Here is a 27178-nt window from a genome sequence, read left to right on the forward strand (position 1 = left end):
CATTTGCCACCATTCCATCAACCCAACTAAGCATTCCTTAATCCCTTTATTCGTGTTGTGGGCGGCATATAAATTCTGGGATAAATCTAAGTTATTTTATCAAATAAAGTCGAGTTATATTTCTAACTAAATATTGTGTGCGTGTGTGTGCGCGTGTGCGGGTGTGTGTGTGTGTGTGTGTGTGTTTTCACAACATGTAATGAACCAACACCATTGACTACCAGTTGTAAGCCACAATTAAAAGATTTTCATGCCGCATTTACGGCTGAAAATTCACTCTCTTCAGTCGTGTAAACGTGTACGAATGGAATGGCAAAGAACGCGATCTTATACTTCTGCCACGTGGTGGCGCAAATGCAACAATCTGCTGTTTATAAACCCAGGCGAGACCTGCTGCGAAGAATTTAAACAAATGCCCACTTTCCTCTTCCCTCTCGTTTAGTTTTGGAGTTATTATCAGCACATAAAGAACAACGACGATCCTTTGAATTTTAAAGCACAGTACTGTATTTTGCGTCAACATTTTCCACATCCACCACCACACTCCAGTTATGTTTTGGATTTTCAATATGTACTGCAAGGTGTTATTTCCTTCCCTTTTTTAACATATTGATTTAGAAGTCATAAAGGAAACGCGAGAAGTGCAGGATTATCTGACGTCTTTGCTCCAGATTTGGTGTCACCCACCCTCCCCTTCCCAACTGGAGGTGCTGCGTCTGTCTGCGAAGTGTAGAGGGAGGGGATGTACGGCGGAAAAAAGAGTCCGATAGGAGGAGAAGTGGAAGACACGCTGAGGGAGGAAAAGGGGTCAGGGATACGGAGTTTTACCACACTGAGTGAAATTAGGGGAGTTGCTCTTACAAACGGTGGTGCAGACGAAACCAAGGAGCTTTGGTGTCAACAAACCAGTGCCTGTTTTTTTTTGTTGCTTTTGGAAGAAATACAAATATTTTTTAAACACACCTTTGTCTTTCTCTACGGTTTTCTTATCTTTTATTTTATTTTTTGTAATTTCTTGTTTATCTTATTTAATTTTTACTTTGGTGTTGCACAGGTGTGCTTTTGGTCTGAGCGTAATTTGAACGGCGTTGCCAAATTGCGCCAGGATGCGCGTCTGTCCTCTGATTGTCTTCTTCTGTCTGCTGAGTGCGGCACACGCTCAAAAGTTCTCCGCTCTCACGGTAGGACAACTGACTGCTTTAAATGTACACATGCGCCGCATATGTGATGCATTTACTTGTCCAACCAATTCATGATTGATTCACATATCATTTGAAAGAAGTGACAGATTTTCCATATTTATTTTAGCAATCGGAAATACAGAACTTAACCCAACTGTCCTATATGTAGGACTGTGGATATTACTCAGTACATAGAGAAACAAATGCAGAATATTATTGTTGTATTATGTAAATAGCAGAACCTTTGTCATTAATGGACTGGAAAATACAATGTTAAACCTTCTGCATGTGAACTCAGCAGGTTTTACAATATCTCATGGCATACATTGGTTAAGGTGGAGTAGCTGTGAAGGCTTTGACACCAGTTTATAATGGGCAGCCTTGTTAATTGCTTGTGGTGCATTTACCTGCCTGACACCATCCAAATGGTGTTTTGTTTATTGATGACCATTCACCCTCATTCAGTTTAGGGTGCTCTTTTCCAAAACGCCATTGGGACTGTTCTAAAGAAAATGACATTGATTTAATTTTTAAAAACGTCTGTGTTGTCCCATTGAAAAAATGAATTTGCCCTATTTTACAGCATTGTATTTTATATTTCTTTTCTTTTCATTTTAATGATTTGATGTTCCTGACGTTTTGGAAAAGAGCTCTTTGTTTGCATACGTGTGCTTAACCAAAGCACATGGTATTGTTTTATAACAGTATGACAGCATGGCTCTTGTCGATTTTACTAAAACTGCTCTACTGCTGTATTACAGTCTGATGAAATTATAATGAAATAAAAACCATGGTCATTATCAAGTGCAACTACAGGAGCAGGGTGGAATGTGCAGTGTCAGGAGCTTTCCTGATTTACACGTTGATGCGACAGCTGCCCCCCCCCCCCCCCCCTCCAGGCACCATTATTTATGTTCTGGGCCAAAATGCCTTAATATCCAATTGGAAACAAATGACCATGAGTTGTTAACCTGTCTGTCGGTGAAGGGTCGGAAATGCTCTTTCCTGATGACACAGTGGAGCTGTGGAATGTGGGAGGAAGTGTTACATGAGCAGATGCTCTCCTTAATTGTATTTATTTTGTTCACACTGCATCATTTATCACGTGTACCAGGCTCTGCTAGGTGAATAAAAGATATTTTCATAACAGGTCTGTGTCAAACTTCCCCATTGCGGTCCTTCACTTGCTTTTTATTAGAATAGCACATGGCAAACTGGATTTGTTCTCTGCCGGTGATTAATGGTATATTGTTTGAATGACACATGAGAGGCTGGTTGGTTTCCTGAAAAGCCTTCCATGCGCTACTTTGTGCATATTTGAGGTCAAACAAGAGGGTAGACCTATGGGACGTTTGACTGAGATTTTCATGAGAACAACATTTTCCATGGTTGTTGGCATGAAATAGTGTGTGAGGAGATGTGGGCACATTAACCCAGCTGTTCTCTCTTCAAATCTTGAATGGTTCTCAAACATATGGGCTCCATTGGTCCCCATGATTTCATTAAATCGTGGACCTGCCCCAAGAGACTATTTTTTTCCCTTACCGTCATGTGATGAACAGACGCCTTTCTTCACCATCACTCTTTCTTTTGAGAATCGTTCACAGCAATTAAATGCCTTTTTTTCTGTGATTGAGTTAGCAGCCTTGTTAATGGCTGTCACTTTCTTCCCTCTCCACTACTGAAACTAATGACTAATCGTAGCATCCGACCGACCACGCAGGAAACTCCCGCCAAGGCCATTTAACACGTTTACCTCGACTCTCAGCTGGGGACCCCATTGACCCCGTGAGGCGGTGGTGTGAGGGGCCTCTCAGGGCATTGGAAGGATAGGGCCCCCGAATCCGAAAGACCCTGATGAGCCTACAATATGCTCACTGCTGGAGTCTCGCCTCCTCCATACGCCATTCATGACCACAATGCTGCAGAGCTCGGGAGAGATAATTGGATTTGATTTTTATGCTGGTTGGTCTTGGACACCCCACCTGTCTTGCCCTTTCTTGACTCGCTTGATATTCTACCATCTGTTGGTACTGTTGTAGTAGATGGAAAAGGCAACTTGTAAGACCGTTAATGAAAATAAATGTGAGATTGTCAAATAAATGAGAACCTAGACAAAGTGTGTTATCAAGTAATGTGGATGTGGACAAGAAAATTATTTGTGCAATTCTGTAAATTGATTCGTGACACATTGTGTTGCCTTTAAAGCTGTTAATGAAAGTATAGTATGAATAAGAATTGAATTATTAATCATAAGAAGCTGTGCTGCCTAACTTCAAGATAATCTTTCATACTCTTGTGTTGATGCATGAGGTGATGGAATGAGAAACCGCATAGTTCTGCCTCACTCATCCATCATCACTGGGCAAATGCACAAAAATCTGTATCTGAAGAGCCACTTTAATAAAAGTTCATACGGGAGGAAATGTCTCTATTTATCTCAGTGTTTTAAACATTGAGAGTGATTCTGGGTGGTGGATTTCATGCCTCACTAGGTTCTCATTGCTGTTTTGGGGCGCTTTATCATAAACTCAAAGACACTTGGCGCTTTGCTGTGTGTTGCTCGGTGGCCTCAAAGGAGGACGCTACTTTGATGAATGAATCTGTTTGGGCTGTCAGGCTGTTGGCTGGCATGGGGAGATAATGACAATAGTGGTGTTGAACAGGCAAAAGGGTGTCCAGCAAGAGTTGCGGAAAGGCTTGTAGCCCACCATCATAGCATGGCTGGAAATAAACCTGTTTTTTGTTGTTTATTTTTCGGGGGGAGCCCGTGCAGAAACTCTCTTCTTGACCTGTCTGCCTTATCTGTTGGTTAGGATGTGGAAAAAAGATGAATGTGGACTGTGAGTGAAATTGTTTGTGCGATGTCAGGAGAGGAGAAAAAGTGGAGTAGTGCAATGTTTGACCACCTTTTTAAACACGCACAAAAAAAAGCTAAAGATACAGTATGTACCAGTTGAGAGTAAACTATAAAATCACCATTGTGTAACTAGGATATATTGAATGTAGAATTCTGTTAAAAAATCCTTCACTCCCAAAGACGTTTTTAAACGTCTTTTCAGGCTTGGTCTAGAATTGGCTGGTACTGAATGAGTTAAAAGATAGAAAACAATGTCGTTAGTCTCACTTTAAATGTGCATACCTTTGAGAAAAGGCTTTTTCTTACTTTCAATGTACTTAAATTTGGGAAAGGACATTTCACTTTATTTTCTTGATCAACTGTGGGGAAATTAAGAGACAATGAATCATTTGTTTATTTATTTATGTTTTTCATCATGTTGTTTCTTCGATGACTGGTTCTCAACTGTAGTTGCAGGACAAATGTATGTATGAAAACAAATAAAATTTTCTTCTTCTAAGATGAAAGGCACAAAATGTGTCCAGAAATCTCACATTATTTTTCAGCACAGCTGCGAGCTATGAGCATATTTAATCCATCAGACATGGTGGAAATGTACTCGACTGCAGCCAATTAGAGCCCAGCTTTTACTTCTAACTTTGGTTTGCAAGTTGAAGTATACAAAATCTGCCAGTAAATCAAGGAAGAAGCAGAAAGTAATTGTAACAATGCCTGAACGTGCAGCTAAATGCGCAGCTGATGGGCAACCATGACTTGGCATAAGCGTCCGAAGATGAAGCTATTTTAACAAAAGACGTTCATTCACATTGATTGTGCGGCTGTATCTCCTGACCGACATAGAATAGATTAAGTCGTTGAGCAAGGTAATACAACTAACCTGTTAAATCATTTCAACAAGTAGCACCCAAGTGTTGAAGTAGAAAGCATGAGAATTCGAGCAGAGTTTGCACAGCCTGCAACATTAGCAGTTTAGCTCCTAATAACTAGCCGGCAGCAGAAGTAACGTGCAATAATGGCTCAGCTTGTGAATGTCAAATGACCAAACTCAAAAAACAGATAAGCGATTGGTTGTTACCTGAGTCCTGAGCAACTCTGATGTCATTTTCAGTCAACAGCAAGTGGCAAAATGGCCGTCCCCTGAGATGGACAAAACCAGGTGGATTTTACTGCTTAACTCATGTTCCAGTTACGCAATATTATTCAGAATGCCGAATTTAGACCCGTGCGGCTGCATACAACATATTCTTGTAAAGAAGATTTTGGGGTTGACTTCCCCTTCAAGACAGTGATTAATCAAAAATCAATTCCACACAATCAACAGAATTTTTAAATCTTCCATCAAGCAATTTTTATTGTTTATGCTGGCCATCTATACTTAAAGCAAATTGCCCGGAGAGTTATACTTTAACAATGTGCTTCTTCTTGTTGTGGATGAATTTTATATTACAAAAATCTCATGGCGCCCAACCCAAAAGTCACAAAAATGATACGTGCTGAAATATAGCTGATTGAAGAAAAATCTGGTATATTTAAGTGAAATTGGATCATTTCCCATAGCACACCCGATGATCTCTCACTGCACACTGTGCCATGGCACAGTGGTTGGGAATCATCGCACTAGAATGTGCAGGTGTACACGGAGGCCTGGAACAGCTGTAGTAATGTAAAGCCACCCTACCAGTCACACTCGGTTCTTTTCTCCTGCTGAAGTACAGTAGTGACTTTTTTTTGGTTATTGCTAACAAGGAAGAAAAGCTGGTTCTCTCTGTATTGGTTAAGCGATGACAGATGAGCGCCGAGTCATGTGTTCTCATGAAGCAAACGCCTCGCCTGTTCTTTATCATTAGTATTAACTCATTCACTCCCAAAGACATGTCTTTTCACACTCCACACGTTCAACCCCAGATACTTTTTTTTTTCAATTTTTCCAAGACTTAAGGTAAAAAAAAAAAGGGGGTCTAGAATTGGCTGGTACTGAATGAGTTAATTTCGTCGACTACTGATGATTTTTTTGCTTTGAAAAAAAAAAGGAACACATGTACAGTATATTTCTCCAGGGCTAAAAAGACAAAAAATATATATATATTGTTTTGGAACATTTTAATTCGATCACTTCAATAACAACTCCTCTTCCGGTGTGTGTCCACGGGCCTCTCCATTCTGGGAGGATTTATGACCCAGGTTGACAGGATGGGCTCTACCCCCACCTGCACCCCCCCCCCCCCCCACGCTCCCAGCCCAAGGCGACATTGCCCCATCCCTCCCTGCCAACCCCCTTCCAGGTGCAGTGCAGCCCTGCAGCCTTGCTCGTCTGAACACAGGAGGCTGCCACCAAACACCATCCCTCAATTGATTTTTAAGAGATCAGACGCAACAAATTTGTTTTATTGCTGTTCATCCCGCCCTCTTCAGGCTTGTGCGTGTATTTTGTTCTCGCTCCATGCAGTGCCTTGCTTTTTTGGAATCTCACGATAAATTTAAGACACGAGAACCCCTCTATACAAAGAATGACTGAAAGAGTGTATTGTACACATCTAATTGCTTCCGTTTTAAACTCAACAAAATAGAAAAGTACTTTTGTATGCAAATATTTACTTCATAAAAGCAGACTTATGACAAGCAGTTTTCTGAAGAAATGTATCAAGGAATATGCCTGAAACCAGTTTCCTGCATGTTGTTTCTCCCTGCCTTAACTCACGTCATAACTCCTTTGGAGAAGATGAATCACGTTAACTTTATGAAACTCTCACACTGTCGCAACACAAAGATCCCTGACATATGTTTGACTGAACCACTCTATCATCCACTGTCTCTTCATTCATTGTAGCAGTCACACTAGGTTGCCACCCCCTTCACCACCGCCGCCCTATTGTGTGGCTTGGCCAGGGGGTTTTCATACCACAGTGGTTGATACAATGGTGGCATTGACACAGGTGATCCGATGCGTTCAGCCAAGAGTCTGTGTTGTCATGTTTCTCTTTTCATAGCTCAGTAAAACATCCTCGGGAGCGACTCCAGGTGCAGGTGTTGGCATAGACATTGAGTTGCATTTTCTCCAGGAGTTGACATTGCCTCAGATGACTTGTTTGTGTCTTTTGGCCAAGTATCTAAAATCATTTTAGAAATCTTATAATATGAGTGACTACCACCACTATTAATACCGTAGACGATGCATGTCTAAACGATATTTGAATATTTGGAAAGATATGCTCCATGACACATACTCACACACTAAATTTATTATGTACCGGTACTATAAGTACTCACAGTATCAGTAAGAATTAGTGTTCCAATTCAATGAATTGGATATGGTGGTCTCGTTGTGCTACTTCTTGTGCTAAACAAGGAGCGGAATACGTACAATCTTGATAAGTAAAACTCACGATTATACACCACATGTCACAAACATGCATCCATGCATTTTCTGTTGTTTTCATGAGAACAATGGATTAGCCAAAGCCTAACCCAGCAGATTTTGGGCAAGAAATTTGGTCCCTGAACTGGTCACCAGCCAATCGCAGGGCACAAATAGACATTCATCCATTCACAGTGGCATTTACTGCTATGGACAATTTAGAGTGTTCACTTAAGTTACCATGTATGTTTTTGGATTGTGGGAGGAAACCGGAGTACCCGAAGCAAACCCACGCAGGCACGAGAACAACATGCTAACATTACTCAGGAAGGCCGGAGCTCACATTTGAATGTGTGACCTCCGAGGCATATGTGCTCACAAATCGACCACCATGTCACAAACATCAAAGTAAAATACAAAGCGTTTCCTTTTGCTGTCACACTGTTTGCATATTTGGACACTTTTGAAAGGAAAACTAAATCTTTGCTGATTTGGAGAAATAAGCAAACACAACTAACCTGAAAGCAGAACCCATTTTTCTCACACAGCGAGGCAAAGGAATGGCAAAATGCGGTGCACATATTGTCAGCCAACCTCCCTGCCTGACAGCTCAGAATATAATTTCTCAAATATATCAAGTTAACCACAAATCCCATTTTAATCTGTTTGTAAAAACTCCCACATCTAAAGTCCTTTCAGAGTTTCATTTAATAGTTTGGAAATCTTTTGATGTAACGCTTGCTGATTCCCAGAAATAAAACATCTTGCAACAGTTTCCTCGGCTTATCTATTTTCTCCTTGCGACAGTTCCTGCGGGTGGATCAGGATAAGGAGTGCGACATGGAATGTAGCAGAGCTCCTCGCAAACCCTTGTGCGCCTCGGACGGCAGGACCTTCACATCTCGCTGCGAGTTCCTTCGAGCCAAGTGCCGCGACCCCCAGCTGGAGGTCATCCGAGGGCCATGCAAAGGTCAGGTCATGAGTCACGCTTCATCACCACCTGATGCTCTCAAATGTGCGGACGAGGTCACAGGAGAAACCTCTGGGTTAAATTCATTTCAGCATAATTGATTCTTTGAGTGCTGGGAGGACAAGTGGAGTTGACATGGTGAGAGTGTGTGGGAGGCTTTGCTGCCTGCTTTATGGGCTCACTTTGGCATTGGATGGACATGTACAGAGTTGCTTTATTTTTCTGCGTCTGTTAACATACTGTGTACAGTATGTGTGATAATGTACACAGTACTGTATGTGTGGTTAAGAGTTTCAGATCTGCTTTGTTGGAGACACCTCTTAAAATCGTTTACTTGATCAATTTGTGTATGTGGTTGGTGGGGGGGGGGGGGTGCAGCTTGTTGGTATATGAGTCTTAATGTTGTGTCCGTAATGAATATAGAACTGGCGAGTCAGGACAAAAGCAGTAGGGTTGAAGCATTCCCACAGAAACCCTCATTGCTGCTAAGAAGGAACTGAAGCTCCCCAATGTTGCTCCGCCCATATTATCCTGCTAGTTAATTGTGCTTTCTGGCGCATTACCATTACCATGAGAGCCTTTGCGAGTGAACGTGGTTGTTGAGATAAAGAAAGGTCTTGTTTGATCGAGCAGCATTTTCCCCAAATTATTTGGCCTCGCTGGGTCTCTATGGCAACATCTCTGAGCAGACATCTGGATGTAGAGGACCGTGCCGGCACACAAAATAGAGGATTCCAGCTAGGAAGCTGAAAGGGACGAAAGTCCATGAAAGTCGTATTGTATGTGTCAAAAACTTTGAGTCTCTTAGAGTTTGGACCCCCCTCTGCTTCTGGATGTCAGGGGTGAAAGGAGCAGGAGCTGCATTCACATTCGAAGCCGAAATGAGACAGGGGGCTCATCTGGTCTCAAAGCACAAAGATAGTTAGAATTTGTTTTCTATAACTGAGCTGGAATGAATCAAGGGTCCTGTCATTTTTTCCACGACACCCTTTTAAGTAAAAGCCCCCTCGGAGAAGGATGAAGGTTTTGAGATTTTCCAGTAAATCTAACTTTATAGCTCCTTATTTCCCAGTTTGCCTCCGTCACCTTTCCCTTCACCAGTGGCAGTGACACCCATGCAGACACGCAAGACAAAGAAAAACTAGCACGCTCTACTTTGTGCGTCAATTGGATGAACCATTTTGGCTGCGTAAGCCAAGCCAATAACTTTCAGCCGTGTGACCAAATGGGTACATTTTTCAAGCGTTGTGTGAGTCATTGTTTTGAAGGGCTACGAACCTGCCAGACAGACGGGCACTGTGTGTCACACCAAGTTACCATTGATGCGACACTGAGAGTTTAAACAGATGGTGCAATTGGCCATGAAGATGAGTTGAAGTCATAGCTGTTTTAAGCCATTTAAATCATTATTCGCAATAATATCAATTACTGTATATTTGATACCTTTTATTGTTGACCTGTTCAAACAAATGATGTTCAGACATTTATAGGAAGTGGGGAAGCATGGTGGACGATGTGGTTAGCATATCTGCCTCACAGCTCACTGGGCTCTGGCTTTCCGGTGTGGAGTTCATCCACATCGTGACGAGTCCAGGGTGCGGCCCGCCTCTTGCCCAAAGTCAGCTGAGATAAGCTCCAGCTCATGTAAAACCCCAGTCAAAATGATGTTTAACAGAAGTGGATGGCCAATGTATAATAAAGGTACCACTGATCTTACAAGTGTCAGAATGCACTGTACAATTACTGCTTTCTCTCCAGCAGGGGTGCCAAGGGCCACTTTGTACTTCGGGCTTCCCTGGGAGGGCCGTTATGACACTGAAATCAAAGCTCTCATTGTTACATAATACACCACAAATTGATATATTACTCACACTTTTAATAATAATAATAATAATAATAGATTTTATTTATAAGCGCCTTTCAAGACACCCAAGGACACTTTACAATAACAAAAAACACAAAACAATACGGGTTGAGCAGCGGCAGCCAAAACGCGCCAGCGTTCACTCAACCCGAAAGTCAGAAAGAAACAAGTCAAGCATAGTAATTTATCCAGTTATTGTTTGAGTTATTGTAAAAAGTGTACCAGAGAATTCTTGCACAATCTCAATATTATTAATTATCATATGAGAGAATTTCAAACTTTACGACAGATTTCTAAAGCTAAGTTCATGAAAGTGGAGACACATGGTTTACTTTCGTGGGCAGAGCTGGATGTGGCTCCCGGGCCTTGAATTTGACACCTGTGATCTACCTGTCCCCGTGCCCTCTGTTGTCTTTGACACTCATTAGTTCTATTAGGTGTGCATTGGCTATTTTTGCAGGGAAGCATGATTCATCCATCCATTTTCTCTACCGCTTATCCTCATCAGGTTCGTGGGTAAGCTGAAGTCTATCCCAGCTGACTGGGTGAGAGGCAGGGTTCAAACTGGACTAGTCATCAGCTAGGAAGTATAGGAAGTATAGTAAATTCAAAAATAATATTTTTGGGCAGTTTTTGAAATTTGATCCCACCTTCATTTCCTTTTCTGTGTAATTACTTTGATGGCAATTGCATTGCAAGACACTAAGATAAATTTTCCAGCTCATTTTTAATAAAACTATGACATTATGTGGATTCAGGGTTTTCTCAGTGTAATTTTTGATATGATTGGGCTGAGGCTCCAAAATGCAGTGATTTCCAATCTTTATTGAGCCAAGGTACATTTTTTTAAGTTTAAAAGAATCGCACGGCACACCGCCAAACAAAATTCTCACCAAAAGACGATTTTGCCATCTAATAGAAGATCATCTATTTGTTCTTTCTGTCACTATACGTTACTGGCATAGACAGATGGACAAAGACACATTATTTGTTATTAATAAATAATTTTCTCACCAATTAAGTCAAATGTAATCATTTCCCGTGGGAAACAGTTAGCGCTCTCACGGCACACTAATGTGCCCCGGCACACTGGTTGGAAATCACTGCCCTAAAGGACACGAGTAAACACTCGCAAATGTGCATTTCTATTTACAACCCTTGAACTGGGTACATGATGAGATGGCAAGAGACAGACTGAGGAAGGTTTAGCTTTGCCTTTTGCATTGTCAGCCCTTTTCTCCATTGACTGGAATGCTCTGTAGAAGCAGCACAAGACGTCTCCTTCCGTAATGACTTTACCATCAGGCACCACGCAGACCAGCCTGGCGTGCTCCTAATAAGACGAGAAGAAGTGTTGGTTCTAATCCCAACCACACAACCATGTGATATGCTGCTTCTGAAATGTCTTGAAATATTAGTCCCCCTTCTTGCAACACCCTTTGTTTCATTTTTTAATTTCATCATGATGCATGCGATTCAGCATCTTGACTTTTTGAAAAAACTGGGCCTGCAGCTGTGCGGCATGAGAAAGTAATCGAGCTGTGGGTCGCATCATGGCTCTCTGTGATGTGTCGTGATTGTGGTGATTTGTGGTTTTCCTCAGATACATCCAGATGCGTAGCAGAGAAGAAGTACACAGAGCAGCAGGCCAAGAAGCTTTTCCCTCAGGTCTTTGTACCAGTATGCAACCCTGATGGCACATACAGTGAGGTAACGAAATAAATGTGACCTTTTCAGTTGTGAGCAGTGGTTGCTCTCTAGCTTTTATTCACATTTCAGCATCTTTATTGAACCCGCTATAATCTCATCGCAAAAACTTGCTATTTGTGTGTTAACTGCTTGACAGGTACAATGTCACAGCTACACCGGATACTGTTGGTGCGTAACTCCCAATGGCCGACCGATAAGTGGCTCCGCTGTGGCTAATAAAAAGCCTCGATGTCAAGGTGGGCACAACTCCCCCCTCCCCCCAAAAAAAGAGATGGCCAGCCACCAAAGTCAGCAAAGCAATTATAAATACACTAATAAACAAAAAAGATAACTCACCTGATGCCACACCTTAAGCAATCAATCTTAATTTAAACATTGTATTGTCGTAACAAGTTACATACTTGTAATGGAGCCCTTTTACCCTGAAAGGCCACCATACTTGTCATTACGGTGGCCCGAACAATTCTGGGTCAAATCCTGCCAAGGCATCATTGCAGCTTTGAAATGCTGATTTAAATCAACCCCCACTTCTCCTACTAATTACTCCTTTACTATGTTTCTTTTCTTGTGAAATTTTAGGCAACTGCCGATCATTGGCATGCAATTTCAAGACAATACGGCACTATACTGTGCTGTATCATTACCTTTTACCGTGGTTTAGTTATTGTGCAATGGTGCCTGTTGACGAGTGTTTGGAAGTATTTAATTTAATTAAAGGTTTTGCTTTTTAGGGTCAAAACAAGAGCGAGCTACCACAAGAGAACCAGGAAAAGGTGAGAAGTCATTTGAAGACATTGCCAAGAAGGCATGGCTGCAGAATGTTTTTTCTCTCCCCGGGTTAAAATGGGGCTTGACCGAGGTGCACTGTGAAAATAATTTATAAATATATTTTGGGATATCAAATAAATGCTGGAGGTGCTTACTTGGAACTACACAGATTTGTGACGGAGCTACAGCATTCCCTAGTCCGGGTATAGCGCCATCCCGGTTGTCAAGGTTTTGTTGTTGGTTTTTTTCCCTCCAGGTTTAACCTCAATTTAAACAAAGACGTGTCTTATTTGCAGATTTTCTACATTCTCAGGAGACTCACCTTCTCATCCATTCTTAGTTTTTAACTCACCATGTTTTTTTTTTAGGTTAGCTCTTTTTGGACAGTTAACCATTCATGTTTTAAAATAAAATCCCCACGCATTAAAACATTCAGATAATTTTTTTTTTTTTAAACGTAAAGATAAGAAAAACCATCACTAATGTTTCCTTTCATCCGTCTGACGCACGTAAACTCTGTGACCCTAGGCTAAATACGTTTGCTCAACTGTTTAGCTCACCATTAGCTGGTCAAATGCTTTGTGTCAGTTCTGCATTTAATTGAGAAGCCAATAGAGCACTTGAAATTACGTATACCAATCGTTATTTAAGTAGTGACATCAATATGTAGTGTTTAAATCTGCCAATTATACATGTTTACTCCCACATTCAGCATATTTCAGTACTTATCACCACATTAACAGTGTGCAACTCATATAATGTTAACATGAAAAATTAACAAGCATTCTTCTAAATAATTGAAGTGTAGACATTAATTTTTTTGAAGTTGTTTAGAGATGGAAATGTTCATTTAGAGACAATGTACTTTTTGTAATATAATCAGTGGGCCGGAAACAATATTATCACTCCAACACATGTTGTGACTAAGATTTTCTGGCTGTTCTTAGGATGTGCTTGAACCAAGTAATTGACCTCCTTGATTTCCCCCCCCCCAGTGACTTGTTTCTTGCTTGAGACCTGTAGGGCGCGACTTGAGACTTACTTGTGACTTGCGCGTATGTGACTTTCACCCACCTCTGCTAAATAGACCATCATTTACAGTACAGTCTATATATGTACTCGTGTATCAATGTGCACGTGTACACCTTTCAAAACATGTACGTGCATGTGTCTGTTTGTCTGTTTCTTTGTTGTGCAGCTTTGGTCGCCTGTTAAAGCTTGCCACTACTTCATCAACCTGAGAGGGCCCGAAGGCTGATATACAATCAGTCTGTTAACTGAGTGAAACATTATGAGCAAAGATGTTTTCAGATAATGTTGATGATGTTTTTTTTTAATATTATTTTTAACCATGATGTTGATTTAACCCAGGGGTCGGCAACCCAAAATGTTGAAAGAGCCATATTGGACCAAAAAAAAAAAGAAAAACAAATGTGTCTGAAGCCGCAACAAATTAAAAGCCTCAGAAAGAAGGCAACACACGCTGTACAGTATGTAACTATATTAGCTATATTAGCCTACTATCAAAATGACTAAGTTGGTTACAAATATACAATGAGCCTTCCTGATTAATTTTTTTTCCCCTGCAGTGCATCCTGTAGAGCAGGGGGGCCCAAACCTTTTTGACCAAAGCTTTATTTTTCGATCAACTAGCCTCCCGCAATTGACCGGTGACCACACTCGCACGCATACTTTACACACACATGCCATAATGAGCAACAGTCATAACCGCGGCTAAGATGAATGAGGCACGGGACGCACTTTTGCAGCGTGTTAACCTTCATAGCTGACTTGTACCGTTTTAAAATGCTTTCCTTGGTCCTTCAGATTGCCATTCTTTGCCAGTTACGTTGGTGAGTTGGACATGAAACACAGTTTCTTCTTACAACAGCCACCTGCCTGGCATCCCGCTCTGCTAATAGAAACGTGTGTCGTAGGCTATGACGCAAATCTTCATTGACAGAAATGTTGAAATGTACTGTAATATATATCCGACATATTTTTACAGCATTGAAAAATGTTAAGAATGTTTGTCCTCCTACAGAAGCCATATTCAAACAAAAAATATAGTTTCACTCCCCCATCTTTTTCCATTTTCAAAAATCTTTAAAAGCTCCAGGGAGCCACTAGGCGGCGCTAAAGAGCCGCATACGGCTCCGGAGCCGCATGTTGCCGACCGACAATTTAACCGGCCATCTCAACAGCCTCAATTGATCATTTATGTTGTACTGAATTTTTCTGATACAAAGAAAAGTTAACACCTTACTCTTCACCCTAAGCGTTGTCAGTGCACCAAAGTATGCATATAATTGTTGAAGGGGGTGTGATTGTCTCTTGGGTACGGTGTCCATCTGAGCTTTCACCAGAAATGTAATTTATATTGAGCGGGACCGCAACATTTGAAGGAGGAAGTGATGATGGGGAAAGGGGAGGAAGTAGTTGGGAAAGTGTGTGTCAAAAAGCAGAATAAACTGTACGTTTGTGGTGTGTCCACACTGAAACTAGCAGTAATAGCAGCAATATGTTCATCCCGCAGAAGCCCATTAATGCCAAAGCATTCCATGAAGTACTTTAATTGTCAAGGCATTGAAGCATCATTAAAACACAAAATGCTTCACCATAAAGTCTTCTCTGGTGCTTAATTTGACAAATTCATTCACATGCTGGAAACAATATGCGGCTTATGACTGGCAAACAGCAGTAAATCTAATGCTGTAAGACCACAAATTGCTCAGGGGTTTCCTGGCAGATGTAAAAAGAGGTGTTCCAGTCATGTAAAAGGCTGCACAGTCAAGATAGGTTATTAGTGGTTTATCATAAATCCAAATCCTAAATACATTTCATTCCCTCACTCCAAGCTGCAGTTCACAACTATGTAGTTTTATCCACCAATACAGAATATAAATGGCTGGTATGGCAAAGAAGCGCCTGTAGAAGACATTGTTGAAAAGAACAACGTAGAGCCTAAATCCTTGTTTGTGGAGCCATTCATTTGAGTTGTCCGGACTCACGCACAAATAGCTTTACTTTCGGAGAATAAGTGACCTACAATGAGGTTAACCACACCTATGGCCTTGGCTTCACCCCGAGAGACTCCAAAACTCCGTCGCCGTCCTCTTCTTAGCACAAATCAAACAAACACACCAAACAAACATTGAGCTGAATTCTCCCACAGTTTGTTGTTTCTCTCTCTGACTTGGCACTTCTTCAACACTTGTGTCTTTTATTTATGCTTGGCATAAGAAGCACAGCAAGGACAACTGGACACGTTATATTCTTTCGGTACATTTTGTTTATATATGTTTTTCACAGGACAGCAACGATTTGTTGTCTCTAGAAACAATGATCCATATGGGAGTATATGACCACTATCTTTTATTCTTCCCCGACTGAAATTTCCCTCTCTCTGCATCATACACACCCTCTTTTTTTTCCCACCTCTGTATCTGCCTCCAGCCTTCTTGACCGGGCAACGTGCAAATCTCACAAAGTCATGTATCGCTTTTTTCTAGTTTACGCTTGTAATGGTAGTCTCTTTGCAAATATTCTCCATTCTGAATGCAGATGAGACTGGCTTAGTGGTGGATCCACAACCCCCTGCGGATGAAGAAGGTGAGTCTATAGCCACCCATTAATCCATCCCTTGTTCATCAACCATCATCACACTCGGTGGGTGACTGGTAGTTTATATATGTACAGTATTGTATATTACTAGAGAGTAAACAAATGTTGAAAATAGATTAATGGATAGAAGGTGGCCTCTGGCCAAAAAATGCAGGCATATCTCAAATGGGAGGGGACCAAACTCCTCCGCCACCCTACAACAAGCAGTTGTGAAAATGGGTGGATTTTATGGCTATTATTTGTCTACCAGTGTCCTGATATAGCAAGTGCTAATTGGTTATGGTCAACATTATTAAATCAAATTATTTTTATTGCTGAATGTGGGAACTTCCACATCCCCCAAAAAATAAAAAAATCAGTAGCAGTGAAACTACTGCTTCAATCGCTGCAGTCCCCAAGTTATTTGAGTTATTTCAAATTCTCATTGTCTAAAGAAAGTATCATATTCTCATGACGCGATCATCAAACTTAATGACAGTCACAGCCGCAGTCCATAGTTTACCTACCCCAAGTTTTCCCATTTCCCAGCCATCTCTGTCAAATGCAGTTGACTTTTTGCAATTTAAGATCTGACAACCTTGATGTGATTTTTACAGTCTGTGATTTTTGGAAGCAGTTGGCTCCAATGATATATGACTGTGTTTTCAATTGATGCTAATAAAGCTGTCATGGATTTCTTTCAGACATCATTTCCCAGTACCCCACTCTGTGGACGGAGCAGGTCCGCAGCCGGCAAAACAATAGAACTAGAGCACCATGTGAGTTTGAGCTTTTTTTTCCATGATGATTGGGCGTTTGTAGACCTCAACTGAATGCAGGCTTTGTGTTTTCCTGCAGAAGACTTTAGAGTGCAATCGTGGTTTGTGGCTGTTTCTCAATACTTATGAGGATTGGGGGAGGGGGGGGGGGGGTGAAGCCAGCACATCTTGGTGTTGGGAGTACATAATGCTTTGGGGATCTGGTGGACTGTGGTTCTTTTTGTTGCAGACTATTCGTAATTATCAGCACATGGCAAAAACACAGGATCTCCTATTCTTTTTGGCTTGATCCGTGCAGTTCTTTGACTCATGCTGCACGTTGATCTCAACACACAGATCGGTTACCCTTTCGGTCTTTGGGGATTTGTGTTTCTTCCTGCACAAAACATTCATCTAGGCTGAAAAGCCAGCGTGCATGAGTGCATTTGTGTATGAATACCATTATCATAATTTAAAACCAATTAAAAAAAAAAAGCATGACAAATGCTGAAATGATGGTTTTGATTAACGTGGACTCTTTGGGGTATTGAGTGGAGAAAGAAGGAAAAACAGCCCAACAAAGAGAGCCCATATGGAGGTACTGGAGCGAAGAGAGTCCGCAGGGAGGGGTTTCATTCAGCCTCTTTTGTGTGTGCAAAGATTTCTTAATAAAATAAACAACGAAAAGGGATATCCATAATCCTGCAGTTGTTTCCGATCTTTGAAGGAATCAGCAAAAAAAAAAGGAACTCGCTTGGCCACAAAGGATCAGCTTGCATCCCTGAGTTTAATGCTACATGTCTCTTGAATATCTTCACAACAGATGAGATCCTGCTGGGACTTTGCAAGAAACCCATCTTTTATCCTGTTTGAGACCATCAGATATTTCTGTCGGAAAGCATAAAACACAATGAAGAACTCCATTTTCTCTGGGAAATGTGAACCTGTAAATAAAGACCCCTGCAGCGATACAGTGCACTGCAGTAAGGTGTGAAGATGTGTGGGTGTGTGAAGGCGAAGGCCCAGTGCACCAAGGCTTGAGTATTTGTCTTGTCTGTTTCCCTCGCTGTCATATAAATCCATGGAGGATGGCTGACTTTTTAAATATTTACTTAACTTGTGGCATGGGGTGCTGTGCTTGTGTGTCATTAGCCCATTAATGTCCGTAAACAGTGCCACAGGGGGCTGATATAGGAGTCTACACACCCTGTCTCTGAGCACTCATCCGCCGCTCTTTCTCAACTCTGACAGCCTCTCTCCACCAATACTGGCACAGAGAGAGTTATCTACTCTATGTTTTACTTTGTTACATTATGTTTAAAACTGTGTCAACCAGATGTGGTTTGGCTTTAGACTAAATTCATGCTTTGAACAACCCTTTGCGTCCAAGTGAACCTGCAATTACATGAAAGTGTGTTCGTGTGAAAGTAATGCCACTGTGATCTCACTCTCCAGCCTCATCGTGTGACCAGGAGCAACAGTCTGCTCAAGAGGAAGCAAAGCAGCACAAAAACGACGCTGTGTTTGTTCCGGACTGTGGCCAAGGCGGATTGTACAAGCCAGTCCAGTGCCATCCCTCTACTGGCTACTGTTGGTGTGTCCTGGTGGACACTGGACGGCCCATACCTGGTACCTCCACCAGGTACGACAGATTGCCCTCAGAACAGACTGAATTGTTACAACTGAGTTCCTCTTTGCTTTGCATTGTTTTGTTTTTTTCTTTTATATTGCGTGAAGAACTAATTTAGATACTCTTATGGCTAAGGCCGTGACTATGTCTAATGACTTAACCCAGACTGAAACTCCCTTCCTTACAAAAGTCAGATTATAACCTCAACCCAGTTTTGGATATGCTGTACAGCAGAACTTCAGTGAACAAATTTAATCTGTTCTGTGGCTAAGTAATATCTCTCATTGGACTGAATGGAAATGAAATTAATCTGGCAGCTGCCCCCAGCTGCCTCTTCCCCCGTTGATCAAAAGCGGATGCCCATTCAACCAGACAAACCTCTGAAATTTTTCAGCGACCTTGGTGGGGTGGGGATGGGTTCACCCACCACATTGATACTCCCCCCCCACCCCCCCTCCGCCATACGGCCATGCACCCCTTCACCAAGTTGTGGTGTATTTGGTTGTGTTGTTAGCGTAATGCTGCTAACTAACTGAGACACCACCAAACAATGATGGGGAAAAACATTCCTTGCCTTTGCGCTTGCTTGATGTAGTATCTCTGCGGGCGATGAGAAAGACATCATTCAGACTGGCAGTGTGTGGCACTGGTGCACTTGGTACTGGTACACATGGCTTGTTATCAGATTAACAAGTATCCAGGCAAAGGGCCAGGGAGTACATTAGCACACACGGAAGTATGGATTGTGACATTTCTCTTGACTTGTCCCAGGCCGGCTTTTGGCCCACTAGTAGAGCAGCCTGAGTGGGGCTCTGGCTCTCCGAAGGGAAGCTGTGAAAGCTTACTTGTGTCCCACGCTCCCTGTCAGCCTCTCTTCTTCTACATTTTTCCTTGTCACCCTTACTGTCCTCACACCAGATGCCAAATCATCCCCCCCTATTTGGATGCGTGTCAGGGCCTCCGTTTTTCCACAACTATTTTAATCTCACAGATTTATTGCAAATTTCACTGTTGCAAACTGCCTCTGTGGTCCGATTCACATTGAGTGACATGCCATATGATTAACTTGTTTCTCTTGCCCAAGGTATGAGCAGCCAAAGTGCGATGGCAACGCGAGGGCTCACCCAACTAAACCAAAGGACCATTACAGAAGCAGACATCTTCAAGGTACGCCTCGCAGGCGAATGGACTCAGTTTCTGTTTTTCTTCTCTGCTCAGACCACATGGGGAAGTTCTTCAGTCATTGGGCTCCAACTGCTGCCACCCTCCCAAGGTTGTGATAACAATGGAAGTGTGTGTGTTTGCTGATATCATTAGCAGTGTTGGTCAAGGAAGTTCTTGATAAAGACTTGAGGATTGCCAGATACTGCCCTTCCATGGTCAGTTAGCCACGAGACAGAGACGGATTGGTGGGGATTCATCGACACTGACATGTGGAGATGGAGGATAGCGGGATGAGGGTAGATAGGAGATGAGGGGAAGCAGAAGGCGAGAGAGCTGGAGGTAATGAATCATGGGATGTCAGGAATAGGCAGCGATATACATCTTGGCAGCAGCATAGATAACGCAATTAAAGGTGAGTATGAGGTTTGAGCAAATTATCAGGGTGGCTTACTTGCTAAGTTTGACAAAACTGTGCACAATGGATAACCCGTTACAATGAACCTTACCCCTAGACTTGATTGTTCCTCCTAATATTTAGACCCACTTCATAAGTAGTTTTCACTTTGTTTGCTAAAATCAAGATTTCTTGGAGTGGAAAGTAGTTCATATTTAGAAATCAGTATTTAGCATGACAGGTACTCAAGAGCAGCCTTTTGGCTCCTGTAGAAAGGCCCACGTTGGACTGCAGAGTGCTTAACAATATTATTAAACCACCACTCAATATGTTTATCAAAAGGTTTATGCCACATCTTCCCTAAATTAATAAATAGATTTTCTCATGATACTTCAGCTTCCTTCCACTGTCAGAAAACATGCAAATTAGGTTAATTAAATTCTCAAAAATGTCCATGCTGGAGGTGTGAACGGGAGTGTGAATGATTGTTAATATTGTTGTGATTGTGTCTATATATGCCCTACGGGCCGTAGTATACGGTCCCAAGCGTACCTTGGCTCTCCTCCAGTCATCTGGGAAAGGCCAATGAGGTTTCTGAAATATACATGTCTTGTTTTTAGGTCAGGTAGTCTGTTTTCATAGATTTTTTTTTAAAGTTCTCCACATAGTTGATCCTTTTATCTTGCATAGATGTCACCGTGTCACATGGGGGTATACATTTTTCATCCTCCATAATAAGATATGTATACTGCAGAAAATGCCCTATTATAAGGCGCAGCAGAGAGCGCATGCAAATTGATAATGTTATGTATATAGGATAATGTTCTCTTCTCACTGATGGACGTGTGCATAAACATTATCGCTCAACCACTTCCAATCATGATTTGTTATGTTTGGCCAGATTCCATTATGCTTTCCATAAATTGGAAAGCATTTTGCTGTATTTAATTGTATCCTCCAAGACACCACATAAATTGCGGACAAAGTACAGCAATTATAGCTTTTAGGTGCATACAACTAAATCATAGTTTAAGGCGTTTGGCACTGTGGAGGTTTCTTTCTCTCTCTATTTTTTTTTTCCGGGTAGTTTGGTAAACATGTTAATAATCCACAAGCGAATGCACAGAGCTTCTACTGTTCTTCTCCGGTTCAAGTGTTTATGCAGCCGTGCTCCAGACCAGACAGGCACACTGGTCACAGGTGCTGCATTTTAGCAGCAGTGCAACTCTGGCTCTGTTCACACATGAGTTGCGGTGCCAAAGAGTGTTACGGGTTGTCATTGATGAAAACTGCATACGTCAGCAAATATTACTCATCTTTGTTGATGTTTGCCAGATGAGCCCCACTGTGTGTGAAGCGTTGCGAAACAGGACATAAAATTCAAGTATATTTGTTGTATCAGATGAAGCAAAACATTTACGAACATACTTCATGCTGGTCGACAGAAAACGTGCACCAAACCCCCATTTTGAACTACACCTGGGCAGTGTAAAATAAATAAATAAATAAATCGCCCGCATCTTATTGCCTTTATAAGATATTGCGTCAGTGGTTGTAAACCTGGTTACTGTATAAACCAGGCATGATTACGAATGTTGCCTTCAGTCCAGTCGCTGTCGAAGCGCTGGTGTTGAAAGGTTTATGGGGCGAGATGCAAAAAAAGGAGTTGGAGTGAAAAGTAGTGTATTTGACTTTCTTTCTCTCCACACTTTTTGGGCAAGCACTGGGAGCTGCTGATGTGAGTGCTGACAGGACTGTGCCCCATGTGGTTCCATAAAATAACATTGCTTTTCATTGAAAGCAACGCACGGGTATACACATGCACTTATTGGCCAACCTTTTGCAGCGCGCAGCAGCTTGATAAATGGAGGCATTGGAACAGACGCAAGAAATAATCTCATGATTTGATGCCTTCTTGACTTGAACTGTCAAACATGGGCATTAAGGTACAATCATAAAAACAAACTCAGATTTTATGTGAAAGACATCTCCTTAGGTAGTGGTAGCCAGACATCTGCTGCCAATAGAGGCAGAGTTTTAAATGATGATCTGCACTTTATTTCTGCAGCAATAGAAAGTAAAACTGTTTTCCCAAACCACAAAAAAAAAAAACACTTTGTCTTCTGAGAGTGTAATTGTGTGAGTGTCTCAACGCATTTGCAACAACAGCACTATTTTCTTGGCTAATAGGCGTAGGTCACAAAATTTGCTGGGTTTGAGCCATGAGGTTGAATGACCTTGAATGCAAATATGCTCAGCGTGTAAAGAAGAACAGTTTGGGCATGTGTATTATCCAGCCTATAGGACCAAGTCGCCTCGCTATTTGGGAGAGGTGGAGCGGAGGCGTGGTGCTGAGTCGCCACCTGTTACAGAGGGCCAAAGCATGCTATTATCTCCAACGCGGGAGAAACTGGCCCCGCAGGCCTGAGCTGTGAAAAGAGTAGAAGCGGAAAAGCAGAGGGGAATCAGACTGTGAGAAACAAGAGAGTCGGAAGAAAAATCCAGGAATTTTTTTTAGAACTCTCTCGCCTTCAGCTCTTCCACAATAACCTATTGCCCTCGCTCTTTAAACTATATGGCCAAACAGACAATTACTCTCATTAGGGTTATTCCACCCCAGGTCCATTTTAATTGTTCCCAGGGTTTTTTTTTCTTCAGTTAGGATTGTCCTTTTGTTATCTTTGTGGATTAGCCTGTGAGTTTCTTCTTAGTTAGCATTTGACATGATTCCATAGTATGTCCATCAGTACTTGGCTCACTTCAGACTGTTTGGTCTACTGATGTCTCAGGTGGACATATACATCCAATTTTTAGGAACATCTTCAGTGTCCAGCTGTCAAAACCACTCAGGGGCCTCTTGAATGATTGGCAGGTATCCTCTCCCTCCTCCAGATGAGGGTATGACACTTTATGGGAAGGTCTTAAAGACAACTGTGACAGATGTCTTTCCTTTTTTTCCCCCCTCTGCTGTCTTATGCACGAAAACCACCTTTCCTATTACATGACGTCCTGCCCCAAACATTTATTGGGCCACCTATGACGGCAACATTCCACATTCGAATGTTGTTGACGAGGGGGATCAGTTTCTGTGTTTGTTGAGATCCACGCACCTGATTCTGTATCCACTGCATGATTTCCAAGCTTGCACACTCATCCAGTTACCTTGTTTTCCAGGCTGTCCCGGTGCAAAGAAAACTGAATTTCTGACAAGTGTTCTTGATGCGCTGTCGACAGACATGGTTCACGCTGTCACAGATCCAGCATCTGCCGGAAAGTATGCTGTTTTTTCATATCTTAAACCTTCTCAATATAATTTCGTGCTCTCATCAAATAAGTAAGAGTGAAACCTCTTAGTTTGAAAAACGACCTTGTTCCAAGACACCAATCAACTGATTTTGAAAGATGTCATATATACAGTATATAATACAGTAATCTATTGCAGGGTGAAACAAAACCCTTTAGTACCTATACAGAGCGTCCTCGGTCGCTTATGAAGCTGAATTAACCTAAGTTTGTACGTATGTCAGAACATCTATCCCTAACCTATGCTCATGTGGTTGTAAATTCAAAATAACAGTACAAATTTGAATAAAAATATTTCTAGGTTATAAATATGCAACAATCAAATGAAAAACAGAAGGTGGAGCAGTACCTGGGCATGTCTTCTTTTGCCACATGACGACGTATTCTTATACTTATTGATGTTCGACCCAGCCAAGTGTTGTATGTCAGGACCATCGCAGATTCAAAGTGCCATACAAACCAAAAATAACATTTATCTCTCACGTACACACACACACACACACACACACAAAACTTATGCTCAGCAAATCTCTCTTACTCACCAAAAAAAAGAAAAACTCACCAAACAACAAAAAACTCGAACACATATAAACAGTTCTCTTATTCAACAAAAGCCTTCTCACTAAAACAACACAAAAAAGACATCTCTCACCCCAAAAACCTTTGCAGTCCCCCCAGAAATCACCCACACCCACACCCACACCCACCCACCCACACACACACACACACACACACACAAACAACAACAACATCAGCAACATCCTCTTTTACATATTAAAGTGTTCATATTCACCATAAACCCTCTTTCCAAAACAGCACCAAAATCCCTCTCATACATAGAAACATAACTCTGACTCAAACCCAAAAAATCCCTGACACACGTCATAAAAAGTCACACTAACCAAAAAAAAAAAAATCTCTCAACATCATCAAAACAACTCTCTTACACACATTAACTATCACAAAAATACCCTCACACACTAATAATTCTCACACACACAAGAAAAACAACCTCACTAAAACAACAGCAAAAAACACACATACCTAAAGATGGGAGGAGCAGTGGCTCTTCTTTGACTCTTTTTTTTCATGGACCCTCTTTTGGACCGAACATTTTTCGGTAACTCAACTCTCTATAACTCAACTTTAAAGATTCCACTGTAAAGACCCGAAGTAAATATTGCCTTATAGCTGGCTAGCAAAGGTGGGATGCTCGATACCAGTCTGCTGATTTTATCTTCTAGGGTGGTGGAGCCTGACCCCAACCACACACTAGAGGAGAGGGTGGTCCACTGGTATTTTGGTCAGCTGGATAAAAACTCCAGCGGCGACATTGGAAAGAAGGAGATCAAGCCATTCAAACGCTTCCTGCGCAAAAAATCCAAGCCCAAAAAGTGTGTCAAGAAGTTTGTGGAGTACTGCGACATCAGCAATGACAAAGCACTGTCCCTGCAAGAGCTGATGGGCTGCTTGGGGGTGACCAAGGAAGAAGGTGAGTTGAGAAATACCGCCACGTAATTCAGTGCGATAAGCCTCATAGCCCTAGCAACGGTAACCAAGGGGACTGGAGGTTAAGGAAGGGTCAATTTGCACTTTGTGTAGACGGAAGGATTTGATGTGAATCCAGCCTCGGTATTTCCTCCTTACAAATGCCATTTAAAGTTCCTGTCACTCTGTCTTTCAGGGGCCAAAACAGGAGAAGGCTTATCTCCCAGTAGACTTGTAAGTCAACTATTCCTTCGGTCCCCCCCCCCCCCCCCCCCGCCCCACTACCAATCCCCATACTAACCCTCACCATTTTTTCGGCTTCCCAGCAACACTTGGTTATTTTTTTATATAATACATTCAGTTACCTTACATACAGTGTAAATTAGTTTCACAAATCATCTGAGGGGAGACCAAAAAAAAAAATTACCTTCAGAACAATAGTTTGTCAATCAGATATTGTTATTTCAATGAAGAATGTTCATCTTTTAGTTTAAAAAAAAGATTTTCTTTTTAACCAAACATTACATTACACTGAAGAAAATGGTGTGTTGAATTTTCCCGGTACTCAATTTTATTTGGTGAAGTGGTTGCATGAAATAAAATCATCTGGATCTAGATACATTTTCTAAGTAGACTACATCTTCTTAAAAAATACTATTATGTCTACTAAAAGTATCTCAATCCAGATGACTCTATTGTGTGTAGTCACTTGACAAAATAACAGTAAATTCAACACGCTATTTTTTTCAGTGTCCTTTACGCTTGAAGGTTACGGTTGGATCAACTTAGTATTGTGCTAAATAAGCTTACTCAATGCAATTATATGGGACCGCCTGACATAAACACACACTGTAAAGAATTTCTCTGTAAAGCAACAATAAATTAGAGACGGCAGTATTTTATTTTACAACGCATCTATTCTAATCTAGTGCTGTATTTTGAACTCGTATATTACCAAAATAAAACAGCATCACTTTTATTTATTTTAACAGTATACTACTGTGGATTGCAATACATGGCAGTGGGATAACTGTATTTTTTACAGTATGTGCCAGTTTTTATAAAAATAATAATCATAATGCATCTGATTTATATGTCACTTTTCCGTCACACACTCAATGGGCAATTGATATTGTAGTACTTGCGCATTCACTGGTAGGGGAAAACTATATAATAACCACCACGACACATGACTCAGACAGCGGACTCTTTGGTTACTGAACAACCCGCTCTGCCTACTTCTGGTTGGACGGCCGTGATGCACAGGGCTGGCAGTTCCGAAAAATTATCACATTTTGCCAAAAATAACAAAACTGACAGATTGTAGAGATATAGTACATTTCTTTCACCGGACAACAACTATATGAGAGATTGTTGACAGATCAGTCAGAAGTAGAGAGAGCGTACAAACAAATCTTACTACAAAAAAACACATGCACCAAACTAATATGACTTGTTTGCTCTCCTCAGCACCCCTCGAAGAAACAAGGCTAAAACAGCAAGTGAGGATCCCGCTTCCACATGAACATTCTGCCCTCACCATTCGGCAAAAACAAAAAACGTAGTATTTGCACTTTGTACTTTAAGGAAAATGTAAATTCACTTTGTAGAAATAAGGTATTTAAACAGACTGCTGAATCTGTGAATGTTTTAGTTAGCTTTTTTTTGTGTCCCGACCAGCAAAAATTATTAGCACATACAATGTATGTGTACTTTGAGTGTCTAAGTTGTCATGTTGAATGTTTCATGTTGTGCCCCTTTCTATGTGGACTTTTCCTCTTGTGTTGATGACTATAAATCTGATGTGTGGATAGTTTTCTTGCAGACGACACCTATTCATTTAGAACGTAGTATTTTTTCCTGTGTCATTAACGGCAGCTTGTTTCAAACACTAACCATGAGAAACATGCTACAGATTCCTATGTATTCTTGTTTATTAGAAATAAAGACCTGTTTTATACATATTTTGGTTTTATACGTGTCTGTCTGACTGCTAAATAAATAATGTTGTGTGTGTTAAAATCGAATCCAATTAGACTTCTTGATTTATGTACGTACGTATGCAACATAATTGCTATGTTTTTTGTTGCCATGTGTGTTCTATTCAATAAAACACCTTGTTGACACAGT

General features: G+C 41.4%; 1 protein-coding gene across 2 annotated transcripts; it reads left to right on the plus strand.

Moving 5' to 3' along the window:
* Positions 1 to 775: 775 nt before the first annotated feature.
* Positions 776 to 27178, plus strand: smoc2 (SPARC related modular calcium binding 2). Of its 2 annotated transcripts, none has more exons than XM_086122683.1 (13): positions 776 to 1181; positions 8204 to 8366; positions 11834 to 11940; positions 12077 to 12176; positions 12672 to 12713; positions 16240 to 16320; positions 17016 to 17090; positions 18525 to 18711; positions 19784 to 19866; positions 23432 to 23531; positions 24805 to 25052; positions 25245 to 25282; positions 26519 to 27178. In XM_086122683.1, the coding sequence occupies exons 1-13, from the start codon at positions 1107 to 1109 to the stop codon at positions 26540 to 26542; spliced, it is 1323 nt and encodes a 440-aa protein (XP_085978809.1). In that variant the 5' UTR covers positions 776 to 1106; the 3' UTR covers positions 26543 to 27178. The 2 variants fall into 2 exon arrangements, with proteins under 2 accessions (XP_085978809.1, XP_085978807.1); XM_086122681.1 differs by having other exon boundaries at positions 777 to 1181; positions 16273 to 16320.

The sequence above is a fragment of the Hippocampus guttulatus genome, chromosome 10, assembly GCF_054856545.1.
Source record: "Hippocampus guttulatus isolate MCC_2025c chromosome 10, RoL_Hgut_1.0, whole genome shotgun sequence".
Taxonomy (NCBI): Eukaryota; Metazoa; Chordata; class Actinopteri; order Syngnathiformes; family Syngnathidae; genus Hippocampus; species Hippocampus guttulatus.

What these genes read in the sequence shown, in the direction of transcription:
- smoc2 (XM_086122683.1), top strand. Translation starts at nt 1,107, where the DNA reads ATGCGCGTCTGTCCTCTGATTGTCTTCTTCTGTCTGCTGAGTGCGGCA. An exon ending in CAGAAGCAGACATCTTCAAG is followed by an intron (nt 19,867 to 23,431) that starts GTACGCCTCGCA and finishes CTTGTTTTCCAG; the next exon opens with GCTGTCCCGGTGCAAAGAAA. An exon ending in GGGGGTGACCAAGGAAGAAG is followed by an intron (nt 25,053 to 25,244) that starts GTGAGTTGAGAA and finishes TCTGTCTTTCAG; the next exon opens with GGGCCAAAACAGGAGAAGGC.